The sequence below is a fragment of the Cydia fagiglandana genome, chromosome 1, assembly GCF_963556715.1.
Source record: "Cydia fagiglandana chromosome 1, ilCydFagi1.1, whole genome shotgun sequence".
Classification (NCBI taxonomy): Eukaryota; Metazoa; Arthropoda; class Insecta; order Lepidoptera; family Tortricidae; genus Cydia; species Cydia fagiglandana.
In genome coordinates, this window is record NC_085932.1 from 9,573,574 (window position 1) to 9,593,258 (window position 19,685).

The 19,685-nt window shown below is 36.2% G+C and overlaps 1 protein-coding gene across 2 annotated transcripts; it reads right to left on the reverse strand.

Annotated features, from left to right (window-relative positions):
- Positions 1-1,132: 1,132 nt before the first annotated feature.
- On the reverse strand, positions 1,133-9,554 carry LOC134663903 (etoposide-induced protein 2.4). Of its 2 annotated transcripts, XM_063520448.1 has the most exons (8): positions 9,405-9,554; positions 9,155-9,312; positions 6,388-6,519; positions 5,566-5,821; positions 5,094-5,213; positions 4,174-4,397; positions 2,388-2,459; positions 1,133-1,311 (listed from the first exon to the last, which is right to left on the reverse strand). In XM_063520448.1, exons 1-8 carry the CDS (start codon positions 9,417-9,419, stop codon positions 1,209-1,211), a joined length of 1,080 nt encoding a protein of 359 aa, XP_063376518.1. In that variant the 5' UTR covers positions 9,420-9,554; the 3' UTR covers positions 1,133-1,208. The 2 variants fall into 2 exon arrangements, with proteins under 2 accessions (XP_063376518.1, XP_063376525.1); XM_063520455.1 differs by lacking the exon at positions 6,388-6,519 and having other exon boundaries at positions 9,405-9,550.
- Positions 9,555-19,685: the final 10,131 nt, after the last annotated feature.

The following is a 19,685-nucleotide window of genomic DNA, read 5'->3' on the forward strand; positions in this document are numbered from 1 at the left end:
AAGCCTTTTTGTAATAATATAGCTACAATAACAACTTGGCTAACTGTCTGAATGGCAGCGAGACGGAGAGTACCGATCGACCATTTTTATGTGCATAAAACGTAATACATGAAACTGTAGATGCCATGTGAATAAAAAAGATGCATATATTAATTATTGATCGCTAACTCTCATCTCCGGCGAATAATATTTCAAAGATACAACATTTACCCCGTAGAAACAAAACTGGCATATATCACTCTAATCGCTACCGCTCCGACACCTGCTCAAAATTAGATCAAATAACTGAGTGTATCAAGTTTTTTATTTATATATTTTTTTTAAGAGTTTGTACCAAATTTGGTAAAAGCGGAACACTTGTGGCACAGTCAGACACTATCGCGTTATCTCTGCAAGCTGATATCATTATGCATTTTTTGATTACTAAGTCATGTTGCTAACTGGATGGTGTTTAGCAAAAATGTGTCTTCCCGCATTCATTTTGCAATAAAATGTCAACTTTAACCGTAATTTTTTCGAGTTGACATCTTAATGGTTGACATTATTGCTAAACACCATTCACTATGGTCAAAGATTCAATGCTTGTATTATACGTATATATAATGTAGTCTGAGAAAAAATCGTGCCCACGAAATTGAGTTATTGCAAAAACGTTTAGGACAATCATTACATTATGGCAAATGAGTGTAAAGACTACTGAGCATTATTACCCGTTTGGACAAAACGGTTAGGGCACGTGATTTTAGAACAAAAGTTATTAAGGTTCCGTCACACAGCCGTGTTTTCCGGGCGGGGAGTGGGCGTTTTATATGTAAAAGCGGCGCGCTCCGCTCACGCCCCGCCCGGAAAACGCGCCTGTGTGACGAAGCCTTTAGGGATTGTGAGGGAGATCTGTTACCGCATAATGTACGGAGCCGTGCAGCGCTACATTAGCTGTCAACTTCGAAAGGGGCTGTCCATAAATTACGTCATCGATTTTTGAAGATTTTTGACCCCCCCCCTATAGTCATCCAAAAATCATGCTTCAAATGACCCCATTTCCTCCTACTTCATGCTACCGTCATCCGATGCCCAGACCCACCCCCCCCTAAATTGAAATGACGTAATTTATGAATAGCCCCATGTCTAAGAATTTACAAATCCTTTGCCCATCCCAACACTGCTTTCAAACGACATCGGTCAAAAGGTTAACCCTAAATGGTTAAAGATCACCTACTCCGCTGGGTGACGGCCTCGGCCCCTTGCCGCACGAAACGGAACATTCCGTTGGAAATCGCCACCACTGGCGAAAACAGACGTAGGGGGTACTCACTGAAATAAAATGAAACACAACATTTAAATCACTCAAAACTAACAATATTGTTGACTGTATTTAAACTAAATTATTTCACACTATGCACGGAATATAGCACCAGAAAATTATTAATAAAACATAAACTGTAAGGGGTCATCCATTAATTACGTCACACGAATTTCTAGGTTTTTTGACCCCTCCCCCTCCTTGTCACACTTGGTCACATTTGGCAAACCCCTCCCCCCCTAGTGTGACGTCACATTTTTTCTACGAAATCGCCCAATCTAATTAAGTAAGTACCTAAGTATTATTAATATTTTATCAAAATATTTTTGTCGATATTAATATTAGTAATTTTATAACACAAAACTGCTTAGGAAAGAAAATATAACGAATAAAAACGATTATTGTTTTAAAAACTTGTTAAATGTACAGCGAATAAAATAATTTAAATAAATTTTCGGTTACTGATGAAGTTAAAGTGACGTCACAAAGTTTGTGTCTCCCCCCTCCCCCATGTCACAATATGTCACATTTTCTTGACCCCCTCCCTCCCCCTAAACGTGTGATGTAATTAATGGATGACCCCTAATAATATTTTTGAAATAATTTATATTAAAAAAAAGCAGGTTACTTGACCGTGACGTCACTTGTTCTAATAATTTGACAATCTTAAGTGAATCCCGACGATTTGATATTTAACGTTAATAATAAATTAGACCCGCCGCGGCTTCGCACAGGTTACACAAAACCTTAAGGGCCCCCCACATCTGGCGTCTTTCGAGCGTCGGCATCTACAATTCTATGGCCGACGTCGACGCAACGTCGACGCAGCGTCGACGCAACTGCGCAGCGACGTCATTTTCCATAGCGCTGGACCGACGCCGACAGACGCCGACGCTCGAAAGACGCCAGATGTGGGGGGGCCCTAACACATTATATACCTAAACCTCGAGAATGATAGGTGAAAGCCGCATGATTACCGTTCAGTAGTTTTCGAATTTATCGCGAACATACATGCACACAAACATACAGACGCGCCGGGAGACTTTGTTTTTTATGGTGTAGTGATTTAAATAAAGGTGGTGCTTACCTTCCAATAACGGGTGTCGCTTCATTACCGCTCAGTATGAACACCGGGAAGAAAATAGAGAACACACATCCACTGAAATTAACGATAAAAAATGTTATTAATAAAGCATCAAGTAAAAATAAAGGCTTTTAGCCGGTTGATGGTATAGGTTTGAGGTTGGTAATGCTTATTACTTTGCAAATCTTTTAAAGGGAACTTCAACTTAATCTTAAAAACCGGACGAGGGCCAGTCGGACTCGCCCACCAAAGGTTCCGTACAAATCATTTTTTTAATGTTATGTTTTCAGATTTTTCCCAATACTTGTTCTATACTTCGTTTTTTTTAGCATTAGAAATTAGGTAAACAATCTTGATGTGTCTTTTAATTGAAAAACACATTTTAAAAATAAGTTACGGCAAATACGTAACAATTATGAATCTAATACGATCATTTATATTCTCCTGCTTTCAGAAGTAATAGTCTTTGATTTTTAAAAAGCGTTTTTAAATTAAAAGACATGCCAAAATCGCTTACCTTCTTGCAAGTTCTTTCTAATGCTAAAAAAAACGAACTATAGTATAAGACGATATTACTTGCCAAATTTTATTGTTCTAGGTCAACGGGATGTACCCCATAATATTGATTCTCTTGAGAATGTCGAAACTGACAAAATATAGGTACGTTTATCTTTTTTTACGTAACTTAGAAGTTTGATTTTTTCACAGCTTCAAGGAACTGTAGACTTGAGTGTATGGCTTTAAACTCAACTCGATACTTCCACACGTTCCCGAGATAAAGGGTCTTGACAGACAGACAAACAGACTTATGAAATTTACTTTGATGATCGATTTCCGAACCCTTACATGTTACAAGTATATATCGGAATACCTAATTATAGTTTAATAAATAAAGGAAGAATAGATCCAACGTAATTTATTTTAAATATTCCGCATTATATAAGGATCAAGGACGGTTGAACACCGACTAATATAGATATCGCAACCTTTGTACCGTATTTGGTACAGCCGGAAATCGCGGAATACTGATTAGATTCTCATTAAGCTTACTATACTATACTACATTATTACAAAAGGACGTTTTGAGGCCATGTTTATATAGTAGTATAGTAAAAAGTAATGTTTGGTAGGTACTAGGAAGTAAAGTAAGGGTAGTTGTATTTTACGTTTAACATCGTGCTTGTACTCGACCGCCTAGTAGGTACTTATAGTTCGTTTTTTTTAGCATTAGAAAGAACTCCACAGAAGCAAGCGTGCAGTTTTTATCAGGCTCTTCAATTGTTAATAATTATTGAATTATCTAATGTAGCATGGTCAATACATATAATTTACTTCAAATTATTACCGCTAAAAGTGCTGGATTTGGAACCACAAGCTTACTTCTGCGGAGTTCTTTCTAATGCTAAAAAAAACGGACTATAGGTATAGGTAGTGACCCTATATGGAGCCGATGGTCCTGGGTCCGAATCCCGGTAAGGGCATTTATATGTGTGGTGAGCAAAGATATTTGTTCCTGAGTCATGGATGTTTTCTATGTATTTAAGTATTTGTATTTTATATATAATCGTTGTGAGAGTACCTACACACAACACAAGCCTTCTTGAGTTTACTGTGGGACTTGGTCAATTTATGTAAGAATGTTCCCATGATATGTATTTATACTAATGACACCCACCGCAACGCTTGAAAAATCGTTGCGTTTCTGACATAGGTATCACAGTAATTTGTTCCACCATCCTTCATCTCCAAGATTTATGTGGACCATCCTCATAAATTTAAAACGTCTCACCTTATGATATAAGACTGAGGTATCTGCGTAAGCACCGCCAGCGGCAGCCCGAACCCGAGGAAGTACGGCCAGTTGGTCTCGATGAACGTGAGCCGCTTGTGCAGCTCCCAGCCCATGTTGAACCACTTGTACTCGAACGAGTACAGCGAGTACAGCAGGCACATGTGAACGAGGCATAGGAGCTCCCCGATGTATGTGATTGGTAGCATACTGACTAGCATACTCTGTGGAAAAGACATTTATAATTAAATAAATAAAAATAAAATAAATATTGGGGACATCTTACACAGATCAACCTAGCCCCAAACTAAGCAAAGCTTGTACTATGGGTGCTAGGCGACGATATATATACTTATATAGATAAATACATACTTATATACATAGAAAACACCCATGACTCAGGAACAAATATTAGTGTTCATCACACAAATAAATGCCCTTACTGGGATTCGAACCCAGGACCATCGGCTTAGCAGGCAGGGTCACTACCCACTAGGCCAGACCGGTCGTCATTACAAAAGTATATTAGGTAAATCTCTGTTTACAACGAAATATTACACTACTGGATAAAAAGCTTAATATACCTACAATTTTCTTAATATCTTCTGCTTAGCTACTAGCTAGCATGACTGCGGTGTCGCAAGCACGACTTCAAGTATGTGGTTGCACGCGAGTTCGCGACAGTGCAATTTATGGTAAAAGGTCTGATATGGATAAGACAAGTGTCGTAAATTATCTGTATTAAAAATTAAACTACCACTAGTAAACTAAGAATAAAGAGTATAAATCGATATTGCTGACGCTAAGCAGTTTTTATTTCAGACCGACCAGTCAAAATCATAGTCTTATCTGATGGTAAGTGAGTTCAGGGCCTAAGATAAAGCTGTAGGTTGTATCAGCTATGTCCAGGACATACACACCTGAACTAGAAATAAAGCTTGCACCAGTATGCTGAACAAGGAGTCAGCAATTATCTTGCTGACACTCGACATGAACTGCGGCCGACCGCGCCGGTGTCTGTAGGCCGAGTCAGCTATATCCTGTAAAATAAATTATATAAATTTACAACCTCAACATAAACATAGGGCATAGCAAAACATATACAGGTTTTTTTATACAATACATCTGCTTTTTGTATTTGTTCAATAAATGCACATCAAAATCTTTAAAAAATCTTAGTAAATAGGATAGTAAAATGGATATAAAACCTCCCATAAAAAATGTAACTAATAATTAAGATAACAGAAAATTAGCCACTAGGATTATACATCTTTAAAAATAGAACACATTTATACTGTCATTCAAAAGTCGTGTGCATCTGATTATGCAGTTTACAAGATTGTTTCAGAGCATATTTTATGATATTCAAATGGAAACATAACATATAGTTACCTGAAACCATAAGCTATTAACCAGCTTGCTCAATAGGAACAATGGCAGCACCCATATCATCCGGAAAGTCATGGACAGGAACGGCTGCATCCAGCCCCAAACATTGTGCGCCACACCAGGATTGTGACCAAACACAACCGTTACTAAGTACTTCATTGAAGGTAGCAACACATATTCAAATACTAATATACTGAGTAAGAATATAAAGCCGTTTAATATACATGATTGCAATACCCTAGTAAGTACTTTTGATTCCCTGAAATAGACAAAAAACACAATTGTGACATTCCGCGGCAAAAGGTACCTTATGGCGGCTGGCGCTTACGTCGGATAGCGCCGCAATGATATTGGAGCGGCGTTAATAATAGCGTAAGCGCCAACCGCCATAAGGTACCTTTACACGTGGAACGTCACAATTTTATACTTTTCTACTTAAAATATATATAAGTCAAAATACTATCTTACAAAAATAGAGCATAGATAGATAATAGAGATGTTACGGAGTTTTCAATTTTATTTTAACTATACAGAACATCAAAAAACATCTAAAAATCTGCCTATATCCTCTCAGTTTTGAAGTTAGAAGTGATATTGATATTGTTAAATTTGCTTTGTTGTTGGTTTAGTTGTTACTGTGTGTCAGATGCCTAAGTACTTGTTATATTTAATTTAAATGGCATTGCAATAATAGTGTCAGTGGAGACATGTGCATACAATATATGAATATACTATAAGAGTTATTTATTTAATAGTTATGATTAAATAACTATTATGAGTGACATGTTATTTGTAAGGAGGTAAGTAGGTACATTTTTTGTTTACCTCTGTTTCCAATCCACATAAATCAAATCTAATTCCGGATCTGAATCTGGTTCTGAATCCGGCTCTGATACACACTTCTTCACCTCCGTAACACCTCTACTAGCAAACCACTCGAAGATTATTGTTAGCCAGCTAAAAATTTTTACCAATTATTAATCCAATGATCTATTGCAACTTTTCTCTTGAACTATCAATACTATCATTTTTATTTTTGACACAAGCTTTTAATGCTGACTGTACTTATCCTTCAAGAGTTATCTATTCCGCATCAGGACAATTCTAACAAACTAAACTCAAAGATGACAATCGTCGGCCTAAGTCGCAAACCTTATAACTCCTCTGGGGGAGTTACGAGGTTTGCGACTATAAGTATTGTTATTTCCTTGAAATGGAGTTATGAGGTTTGCGATTTAGGCCGACGCAATGCAACATCTTTATCACAGGGTTCCTATGACCATATCTGGTCTACATACATTGCTACCGTTTTTTCCTGTAACTGGAAAGTTTCAGCTCAATCAGATACCAACAAGTGGTTTGCACATTTGAAGGCATCTTTTTATAAGCCTATCACTTAACTGAGGCTGTTGCTAAGAAATTACTAAGTCTAACTATGGACTTAATGGGTAGTTTCTAAAGTTGGACCAAAAAATAAATACTTAAACTAGATTTAGTCCCAAAATCAAGCTCTCCTACTAGAAAACCACCACACAACTACTTTAAACTGAAATAAAAATAAATAATTATTTTATTCTGAAAATTATCTAATTTGTTCTAATACTTCTTATAGTACACAACTGCTTTGTCAACTGTCTGACTTAAGTAGTAGAGCTAATAGTTCAATGATGGATAATTATCAGCAGTATGATTATGAAAACAATCTGAAAATATGTCAAAGGTGTTCTGATAAAGAATGATGATCAGAGCTCGGCAGGGGTGAGCCATTTTGACGTCACTTATGTCAAGTGTAGATATTAATATAGATACACCTTAGAAAGAAATATTAAAATCAAACTTTATTAATTATAATTAAACTAAAATGACAATGCCTTATGTACAAATAAACTTTAATAGTAGCATATGGATAGATATACATATTATTTGAAGGGGTAAACCTCTTCAAATAATGTGTATATCCATCCAAAATAAAAAAGCTTGCTATAAAATTCATTGGTTTTAATGGCGACGTAAAGATCTTAGCGGAAAGGCAGCCTAAATAAAATAATTTCTTTAGTTATTAAATTACACCACATATACTATCGAATGACAAGGCATGTCCATGTTGTGCAAACTCTGAAAACAGCTCACCCCCGCCGAGCTCTGATGATGATATGAATACAAGTTACTTTTAATCATGTTTTAATAAATGTCATGGTACATTCAGTTACAAATTTCTATATAAAAAAGCTACAGTGGATTTCCGATATAACGACGATGAAGGGACCACCGAAATTTCGTCGTTATATCCGGAAGTCGTTATAGGCAAAGGTAAAAAGATAAAGACATATTGTATAGATTTAAATCCGAAACGTTAGTACCATCGTTCACACTGTTAACTGTGCATCCGTGGACCTTATGCCTTTTGTAATAAGGTCCACCGATGTACAGTTAGGAGTGTTGCTGTCTGTACGTTTCGAACGAGTGAATCTAAATAGTTAATATCTACCGATAAACAAAAGGTCACCACATTTGCTAACCATCTGTCGATGTAAACAAAAGATAAGAAAGTAAAGCTCTATTGTCCTTTGACGACCGACTCTGGTCGCAATATCTGCATGGGATTTCTAAGAACTTGTTACAAATGCACTGATTTAAACTTTCACGATTATTAAACATTATCAAACTGCACAACGGGACTTAATCGCGTATTTAAGTTTTAAGATTTACCTCCGACGTTTCGAGGACGGCGTTGTCCCCGTGGTCTCGGAGAAGACTGGCTCAAGTTGACATCAACATCTTCTAGCCGCGCGAGTTTTTCGAACTACCCGCACTTGGTCTTGTTTATCAGTTTGAACGTTTTGCGCACTAGGGATGTCACTCTGTTGACACACAACACTAACGATATTCGATTTATCGACTGTCGATATTCGTTTCCGCTTACATTTACTAATGACTGGATTCCATGTGGATGAGATCTTAAAACCCTCGTCCCGATTAAAATTGCAATGTTTTTTGATTTCAATGGCTTCCCGCACTTTTCTACTGTAGAAATGGCGATCCGTGGAGAGGATTTTAGGGTTATGCAGCTCAATCCAGTGGTTTGGTCCTGACTCCAGCAAATGCTCAGCCACCGCAGACTTGTTGAACTTAAATACGCGATTAAGTCCCGTTGTGCAGTTTGATAATTGTTACAAATGGTTCATTAAAAACCGTCGCTAAACCCGAATTCGGCGCTACACCCGAAGTTGCTATATCCACATGAATCTTGTACTAAAATATGCTTTAAATTCATGGGACTTGGATTTTACGTCGCTATAGCCGAATGGTCGCTACAACCAAGGTCGTAATAAATGAAATCCACTGTATTATTAAAAATGTGACTGTAAAATTCTTCTTCTTTAAATTACAGGAATTTGTGAAAATTTCTACTTTTATAACAGGAGATGTGTTCTAACATGTTACATGTTATCTATAACATAACAGGATTTACTAACTACATGCATTAGCATTTACTAAGGGTCAGATTTTATTCTTAATATTACAAGAGTCATAAAAAAGTGGTTTGAATTCAACTCCCGTTGTCTTAAAATAACAATGACTAGGTACTTACTGCAGAACTTTGGGGGCTTTCTGTTTTTGTTTACTATCTGCATCTTTGTGGGGCGACCGACTCAAGGCCTTCTCGTTAATCTCCTTATCCAAGTATAACAGGACTGTCACCCCTCTTAGGCTATCTATAAAACCTTTAATTAGAGATACCGAGAAATTCTGAAACAATAAAATACAAAGTCAACATCTTCAACACAAACCAGCGAGTAATTTTAGACAGTTTACAGCATTTTTATAATTGTACATCACACCTTAACGCTTTCCATATTGTAGGTATTTTTTAGGGAATTATCTATTACTCCATTGTTCTATATATGATAATGAACTTCTGTTTCTTGTGTTCTCACATCATTGGATTTTGTTTGACATAACTTTTGTATTTTGCGTTCGACTTTGACATTACCACGTAAAAATGTTGCCTACTAATACATTAATATTTCTACTAAAATATTAAGCACGTTAAAGTCCATTATAAAAATTTACTTATAGAAGGTAGGATTCTATAGTTGGTTTTTTTAGCATTTATTTATTTAATCGTATGGCATGCATGATTAGGCAATCAGAGAACAGCTTTGAGGTTGTTAAGCCAGGCAACTACGTCGGGTGTCAGGGCATCCCTTTAGTAAAGAACAACCGGCAGAAGATACTATTGTTACATGTATGATCATATATTTTGGAAGGTATTTTTCTCATGTAATTATTATGTTATAATGTATATTTGATATTTCAAATATCTTTATTTGTAATAATTCCTATAAGTTATGAATGTTATATAAAAAATAATTAGCCAATACAAACTTTATATTATTTATTAATGTATTCGAAGTATGTTAGAGAATTTCTACCATATATGTTATAAACATATATTTTTTGTTGGTAGCCCCAACGTGTGTTATATGTTGTGAATGATATTAAAATTAGATTATATCAAATGTTGGTATATATTATACGACGCACCAGAAATTTTAATGTTAATTAAAAACTACCATTACCATCATCTTTTTTCTTTTGGTAACCCTAACACGTTCAGTTAGTAGTTGATTTCGTTATTTCACTTTTTCATTTTTAATTTAAATCTATTCAATCAGTTTTGTGGTTGCATTGATTGTAACAATTAATGAATGCGATGGTAATTAAAAAAAAAGATAAATATTTTTTCATTTTAATGCAAATAATACAATGGATAGAGGAGAAATATGCAGTGAGTGAAGGTGAATGTAAACTGTAGCTCTACTATGAGTTCCGTGAATGACAGTGAGAAGTGAAGATAGTGAGAAAGTTAAGGAAAATGTATGGAGTAATTGTACAGTGCCTCTACCGGTCACGTAAAGAACTAAAAATTTCAATTTGTACCATGAGTTACAAACGTTTTTACGCGAGTTTTCCATACTTGCCTAACTTCACACCTAAAACGCTCCCTTTCTAATTATATAATGAAAACTGAGCCAGAATTATTCTGCGTAAATACTTTACGCGAGTAAACGTGACAGATGTTATCGAAAAATACGTGCGTTTCCAACGTGACATTTCTGTCAACTTGTAAACACAACAAATACGCAGATTTTTCACGAGTATTAATGCAATTTTCAACGTAATATGTATAAATTTATAACAGTACGTGAACTTCAAGCAAAACTTTAAGGGGTAAATCAATTAATAACTCGATAAAAGGCTGATTTAGTACAAAGGTAATGAGATATACTTGACATCATATTTTCCTGTTTCTACTGCTACATTTGCGAAGATCACATTGCTTACGAGCAGTTTTTGGTTTTAGGCAAGAACCAACATTTCCATGAAAATCCGGATGGCATCATGTATGCATGCGTATGCATGTATGCAATAAGAATTAAGGCTCATTACAAGGAGCGGTACGATATGCTGCTGCTTTTGTTGCTGGGTGCACACTGCACATAACACATATAAGAATACCGCAAGACCTATTATAATATGTACGCAAGAATTCCTACGTATTTTATTAAGTATTATCATCTTACATAAAATAAAACATACAAATGTTCTATGAGTTTATTTATTTTTCTTTAATAAGTAAGTATAGTTTATTTTCCGATGTTCAAATTCTTGTGTTTGATACCTAGGTAATCGTTTTTCATGTCAATTTGGTAACAGGAAATATAAAACTTTCTTCAAAAACTTTTCGTGGTGGTTTAGAATCTGAAAATTTAAATAAGGTTTAAACACATTTATTGCCAAAAACCCGCTGCGCTGCGTGGGTTCATTTTGTATTGGAAATGGGGCGCTTGGCACTGAAATATACTCGAGATCATTTACTATAAAATTAAGATCGCTATTAAGGTCAGGGTCTGTGCGGAAAGAGAAGAGTCGTAGGTATAATGTATGGGCTCCCCTACATTTCACAACTCTTCTCTTTCCGCACACTCTATTTGATAATGGTACTTACCAGTATAGGAGACGGCCGTTGTTATGATGCGGACTGAAGCGGACCATAATATAATATATACCTATTTTAGTATTTTAAGATTTCTTCTCATGTGTGTACTATTTTCATCATAGGTAATAAATATGTAGCCAAAAGTAGCCTGTATAATCGCGCCATATACTTTGCTTCCTATTTTTTAACACGCAAAGTTATAATTTTAACTCGTTAATGATGTTTACGTAATTATCATATTTTGCAATTTTTTTCTTGAATACAATATATTTTATTTTATACATTGTTTACGAATATTGATAATATTGATTAATATTGATTGTGTCGAAACGTCGGTAAATAAAGGTAATTGAATATAATTCGCGTTAGACCCGTCTATAATGTGAGTTAATAAATATTGATGTGTTTATTATTTTCGTAACTATGGCAATGTCAAATCTTAAAAAAATTTAGAATGAAGGTTGAGTCAGTAACAAAGTGACAAAATTGGTCTTAGAGCATTTAATAACTGGAGTGGTCATTGAGTGCTTACTGTTAGGATTAGGGTTCCAAGCAGGAAAAAAAAGCTTGTTTTAACACCAAATAATGTTTCTTAATCTCAAGCAAGACTACATAGTAATGGCGTCTCATACAAGAAGAAAGAACAACTACATTTGTTTTATATTGACAACCGAATAAATCAAATATCATAGGGCCCGATTCGGATTTTGAAATAGATATCTATTAGATATCTTTTAGACATCACCATCAAGATACTCGTAGGATAACGATATGTTTAAGATCTAACCTGTCAAATTTGACATTGGCGTGATTCTGGAGATACTCTTGAACGACTTCCTCGGGATTTGACTTAGAGATCCAATTCACATCTAATAGATATCTTACGCTATCTAACGTACAAGTGACATTGGTTGCCCGAATTGCGCTGCAAAAGAGAACTAGTTGATATCTAAACTATAACGTATCTAGAATGGATCTAGTACGTGTCGTCTCTTGTGAATATCTTGAAGTTCGAATACGGCAGATACCTAGTCTATATTCTTTATTTTTTTTGTTGACAATATTACTCACCCCTGTGCCGAAAAACTTGCACAATTGTGCAAACTTTTGTATGGACTGACATGGCTATTTGTACGTTACGTACAAATCATGTAGAAATAGCAATACATTTGACGTCCCCGCGTTTTGTAAAGAAAATGACAGCGATGACATCTCCTTTCTAAATGCTCTAAGTGGCGGGTAGAGGTAAAGGAATACAATCTCCATGTAATTAATTAATGAAAAAGTCTCCGTCAAAAACCTTAAGAGGGAAGTATACTATAGTAGTACCAATAAAAGTCGGCAGCGGATTTGATAGCCCACGCAGCTTAAGTGTTATTAATTTCATAGAAGTTTGACGTTTAAAATGACACTTGCACTGCGTGGGCTATCAAAATCGCTGCAGACTTTTTACGGTCTGACTATACGTCGTAATCGTCCATACAAAAAGAGAAAACGTTTTTCCACTTCTAAATACGAGAAACTTCCATTCTCCATGATTTTTAGTATGGTATTGATACAATGAAAAACTAGGTTTATGGGTTTTCTTTTTTCGCTACTCTGGAGAGATTTAGAAAAATTATAATAGCTGACAGCGTGCCCAGTTTTTGCAAATATTCTCCCATAAAGGAGTTTTCTCATAAAGTCATAAAGGATTCTCCTTACCTCTACCCTCCATATTCACGGCTACCATCAGTATATGTATCATTACTTTCTGTGCATCTCACTTGCACTAATATGCGAGAGCGAGATGCATAGATAGTAAATTACGTAGACGTGAGAAAATGTGTCAATTTTCTTATTTAGTTCTTTAAGTGAGTCCTAGAGGCGCTGTATAAAACTCCGATATAACTCTTGCTCTGTTTTTTAGTATACTTAGAAAGGGACAGCATCGTTTGGAGTGGAGTGAAGTTAGGTACATAAGACCGTAAAGAAACGTAAAACGTGACACACGGCACGTTTATTCACCGAGTGTAAGTGAAAAATACTCTGCCAACTGATGGTAGAGGCACTGGTGAAATTAGCATCACCCTATGGAGTGTAGAAGTAAAGGAGAGCTATCTTTTATGATAAGACGGTTGTAAAAGTGTCCAGCTGTCAGTATAAAGAATAGTTCGAAATCTCTCCGGTGGCGCTAGTAGGTAGTACTGGGAACTAACATGAATTTAGACCTTATTGACTGAGTGAAGTGCGCTGTCAGTTTTTTGAAATTTTATTTAAAATTTTCATAAATTGATTTATTAAATTTAGGATTTCCTTGTGTAGTAAAACTAGCCGCCCCTGTCTCAGTACGCATCATATAGACTGCCACCTCTGTTATCTAGCCACCTCGGGCCTGGGCTTACCAGGCCTTAAGCCCCACATTCACACTCCTACCTTGTAGGCCGCCTCGTAGTCCGCCTCGTTGGGTAGGATTGTGTATGGGGGTTGCGGACTACGAGCCGTCCTACAAACGGCTAAACGGTAGGACGGCTCGTAGTCCGCAACCCCCATACACAATCCTACCCAACGACGAGTGTGAATGTGGGGCTTTAGGGCAAATCCACCGCTATAGGATATATTTTCTATAGTAAAAATGGGAAAAGTTTGCATCGTAAACAGTTGCCAAAGTGGGCGTAAGAGGAAAAAACAGAAAAATGTTACGAAATCCGTATCTTTTTTCCAACCAACGGTAAGTATGTAATTTTCACTACACCTTATAAAACAAAGTCCCCCGCCGCGACTGTCTGTTCGTGGGTTTGAATGTATCTTTGCGATAAACAAACTACTGGACGGTTTCAGTTCGATTTTCATGCGGTTTTCACCTATCAATAGAGTGATTCTTGAGGAAGGTTTACTTATATAATTTGTTGACTAGTGCGAAGCCGGTCGCTAGTTATTTAATAAAATATTATATTGTGATTTTTATATTTTTCTTATAAATTTCACAATTTCACTTCAACAATTCTTCATTTTTCTATTAATTCTCAGACTCCGGCACGGTTGGAAAGTTGGAAAAAGTCGTTAGGAATTGCATTAAAAGCAAATGATTATATTTGCCATCTTCATTTTAAAGAAGAAAATATAAATATGTACGAAAAGTTAACTATTAAAGGAGAGCTCAAAGAGGGAAAAATGTTAATGAGAAACGACGTAATCGATAAAATGGATTTATACGGCGGGTTAATTTATGCTAGTGACGATCTATTCAATCTGACCAAAATGATAGAGAAATGTGTGTTAAGAGCAATAAGCAAAGCTTTAACCAATATGGAGACGATCAGTGAAATTACGCAAGAATTACAAAAAGAAACATTGATAAAAGTTGGATGTGCCGACCATTCCAAACAAGTATCAAAAAAAATTATCGATATGTACGTAGTTATGCGAGCCCACTTTCTGGCAAAATATGAAAATAAACGTTACGACGCAGCCAAAACCAAAACTAAAATGAACAGGAAAAATGCCAAGTTATTGTCTTAATTACTAGTAGTTCGCCCCGAACTAAGAACTCGTATTCGCTGAAAACTACCGCGCAGCGCGCACACTCAGGTTTTGATTTCCAACTCAATCTCACTAGTGATACCTACTAATACTTTATATACGAGATTACCGCCACGTGGGATGTTGACTCGACGATCATTGTTGCGATAGTCGTCTCGGTTTTTTTTCCGTCATGAGATATTCGTGTGGAGGAAACGATCACCCTGATCCCAAAATGTTTGCACAAGTTTACCGATTGGCGTCTCGTTTTTCCCTAATACGCCCGGTTGTAATGTTTCCGGCAAGGATTTGCTGAAGAACTTACTAGGAGCGAAGGATCTGGTAACCATTGATTCATGGTTATGAAGACCATGATTACAACGAGGCTGTAAACCAGTGACGCGGTTCAGTCTTACATTGCTGGGTACATCGTCCGCAAATTGCGAAAAATCGTAAAATGCAATAATTGTTTAAAACTCATACAAATGAGTCCTAATGAGGGAAAACTGTTAGTGAGAAACGACGTAATCGATAAAATGGATTTATACGGCGGGTTAATTTATGCTAGTGACGATCTATTCAATCTGACCAAAATGATAGAGAAATGTATGTTAAGAGCAATAAGCAAAGCTTTAACCAATATGGAGACGATCAGTGAAATTACGCAAGAATTACAAAAAGAAACATTGATAAAAGTTGGATGTGCCGACCATTCCAAACAAGTATCAAAAAAAATTATCGATATGTACGTAGTTATGCGAGCCCACTTTCTGGCAAAATATGAAAATAAACGTTACGACGCAGCCAAAACCAAAACTAAAATGAACAGGAAAAATGCCAAGTTATTGTCTTAATTACTAATAGTTCGCCCCGAACTAAGAACTCGCATTCGCTGAAAACTACCGCGCAGCGCGCACACTCAGGTTTTGATTTCCAACTCAATCTCACTAGTGATACTTAGGTAAGTAATACTTTATATACGAGATTACCGCCATGTGGGATGTTGACTCGACGATCATTGTTGCGATAGTCGTCTCAGCGGACGGTCTCATAGCGAAGAGTCTCGACCAACACCTAGAGACTGGATCAAGGGTCAGATGCAGGCAAATTGTGACAAAACATTCGCTGATGTTAACAAGAAATAACTCAAAATGTAGTCAATATGATGGGTGCTGAGAAAGGGGCGGCTACAGGGCCTGGGGCCTAGGGCGGCAAAGACTGCAAATCCGCCACTACATTATACATATATAAAAATGTGTTCGGGTGTTTTTTTTTGTTTTGTAAGTGTTTTTATATTTTACTTTTATATTAATATTAAAAACGAAAAACAAAAAGAGCCTTTTATTTCTCGCCGGTAAAACAAACACAATATTATAAACTTAAATTTACATTAGGTTTAGTATTACAATAATATTTAATATTCCTCAAATCAATGTTCTATTATGCTTGGTTATGTAATAAGTAGTAAGTAATTATATTTTGTTCTTGTAATTTATTCTGCAACAACCCCTCCTGTGAGGGTGAAGGCCTCCTCCAGTGATGCTGGTCATCACAATTTCTGTTCTCTATCTTTTTCAACTTACATATCGTCGGGGATAGTGCAATACCGCGTAACTAACAAATGCAGTAAGGTCCAATTTCTTTGTTACATTGTTTGAATTTAGAACTCTATTTGACTTTGTTAGTTACGCGGTATTGCACTATCCCCGACGATATGTATATCAATATTAATTTATATATTGGTATTAAATACCTACAAATACAAATAATAAAAAGCTAATAAATACTCTTATCGGGATTCGAACCCGGGACCTCCTGCTTCATAAGCGGGGTCACTACCGACAAGGCTAAAAGACCGTCAAAAATTGGTTCGCGATGCACAGTGGCGCCGCGGCGCGGCCTATTTAATGTTTTTGAGGGACACTTTTTAATACATGAAGATTGTTTTCCTCATCTCTACCTTCCATACATCACCCTAAGTTGATTCTTTGGCGGGAATTTAAAAAAGTAGTCGGAAAATTTTCGCTCCAACTTTTAAAATTGTTATTTATTAGTTTAAACTAACTTAACTTGTATATATTTAATGTAAAAAGTTGTAAATAATTATAGTTAGTGTTTTAACAATGACAGTTAACGAGGGGGGCGGGGAAAACCCGCCCACCCTCAAGCGCTCCAAAACCGACGGCCAAGGCGGCACGGACGATGGCGGCGGGGGTGAGCAATCTACTAGTGCTTATTTACCGTACTTTAAACCGGACTACAAAAGACTATACCCGGAAAACTCGGGAAAACTAGAATTTAAAGTTTTTGTCGAGCATGTGGACGCAAAGGACAGATTGGGAAATAAAAGTCCAATATTTCTCAACCACATATTCACAAATGGCATAAAAGGTGTAACGGCTATACAACGCGTAAACGCTAACAAAATTGCAGTCATTTTCAAGCAGTATAATACGGCAAACAATTTTCTCAACAACACTGCATTTTTGACGCAAAATAACATGAAGGCGTACATACCGGCGACCCAAATCGAAAAAACTGGGATAATCAGATTTGTGCCAGTCAATATCTCAAACAAAGATTTATACTCGAAGTTGAGCTCTATTTATGAGATCATTGCGGTCCGCCGCTTCACGAAAAAAGTCGGGCAGGATCGCGTTCCCTTACAGACAGTGAGCATTACGTTCTTGTCGCATGTACTACCGGACAATGTACAGTACGATTTATTCTCGTACAGAGTATTTGAATATGTGCCTCCACTACTGCAGTGTTTCAAATGCTTTAAGTTTAATCATGCAGCTAAAGTATGTAACGGAAAACAGCGTTGCTCCATTTGCTCGGGCGACCACTTTTATAAGGAGTGTGACAGACCGAATGAGTTGTGTTGTGCCAATTGTAGCGGCCCCCACTTGGCAATTTCAAAAGCTTGTCCTGTAAAACTTAAAAAAATAATGGAAAAGAAGACAAACATCACATATGCTTCTAAGGCTGACACGAGAAAAGTCGAGTATCCGGCGTTACCTGACAAAAACAAAATTGTAAGACCAGAAAAAACAACTAAAACACAATCCCAAAAAATTGCTCTTTCTACACCAGCAGAAACACCGAAATTTGACATTAAAAAAGAATTACTACACAATACAGATTTAATGAATGCACTGGTTAGCACTCTCATAGAATTAGCCAACAAGACTGATTCCAACCCCATCACTAATAATTCTATTAAAGATATGCTTATTAAAAACATTAAATAATGGACCCTACACACATTCGTATTGCTCAATTCAATATTCAATCTATATCAAATAAAAAACCGTTGCTAATTAACTTTTTAAAACTAAATAATATTGATGTTTGTCTTCTTAATGAAACCTGGTTAAAACCAACTACTGCTTTTAGAATACCTAATTATAATATTTACTGCAAATATGGTAAAAATGGACATGGCGGAGTTGCTATACTTGTTAAAAATATATATAAACATACTTTTATACAGACTAACTTTTATGAAAGTATTCAAAATGTAGCAATCTCAATTGTGACTGACCGAGGGCCTCTATCAGTTTTATGTGTGTACTGTCCTCCAAACCGTCCACACATAAGACTAAATAGACTTAAAAATATAATTGAGAAATTACCAACACCTATAATAATATCAGGAGACTTCAATGCACATCATACAGCGTTTGGTTGCGCTACTAACCAATCTCGAGGTAACACCCTGTTCGATATTATAAGTGACTTAGACTTATGTATCTTAAATGACGGAAACCCAACTACAGTTACTTACCCCAATAGAAATCCTTCAGCGATCGACGTTAGCTTGTGCAGTGCCAGTATAGCACCTCTGTGCGAGTGGCAAGTCCACGATGACCCTATGGGCAGCTATCACTACCCTACTATATTCAGTATATTGACCTCTATTGAAAAATATCAAATAAGTGATCCAATAGATAAATTTATATATACTAAAGCCGACTGGAATAAATATAAAGAGCTTTCAGAAGAGGTATTCTCGAATTTTCCTTTTAATGAGAATGATCCTATACAATTATATGACAAATTTAGTTCTGAACTCCACCTATTAAAAATACAATGTATCCCAAAACTCACTAAAAATACAAACTTTATAAGCAGACCACCGGTTCCTTGGTGGAATAAAAAATGTGAGGATAGTGTCATTAAAGCCTACGAGGCATTAAAATATTACAGGGCGAATCCATCTATAGAAAACTATATTACGTACAAGAGACTTGTTGCTCTTAAAAAACGCACTATAGCAGAGGAAAGAACTAGTAGTTGGCGTAGTTTTTGTGCTTCTTTAAATCGATGTACACCTATTGGGTTAATATGGAACAATATTAAACGTTTTAAGGGATTAAAATCTAAGCAGATAATTAAAAATGATGAATTTATAAAACCATTTATAACTAAACTAACCCAAGGTTGTAGTAACGATCCTAGCTCTATAAAAAGTTTATTTGAAAGTAACAATGATAATAATGAGTCTAAGTACCTTATTGAACCTTTTACTTGGGAGGAATTCATTGTAAGTCTGTAATCTAGGAAAAATACTACCCCAGGCTTAGATGATATACCATACCTGCTTATAAAGAAG

What these genes read in the sequence shown, in the direction of transcription:
- LOC134663903 (XM_063520448.1), bottom strand. An exon ending in AAGCTTTATTTCTAGTTCAG is followed by an intron (nt 4,398 to 5,093) that starts GTGTGTATGTCC and finishes TCTTTTCCACAG; the next exon opens with AGTATGCTAGTCAGTATGCT. An exon ending in CCTCAGTCTTATATCATAAG is followed by an intron (nt 2,460 to 4,173) that starts GTGAGACGTTTT and finishes CGTTAATTTCAG; the next exon opens with TGGATGTGTGTTCTCTATTT.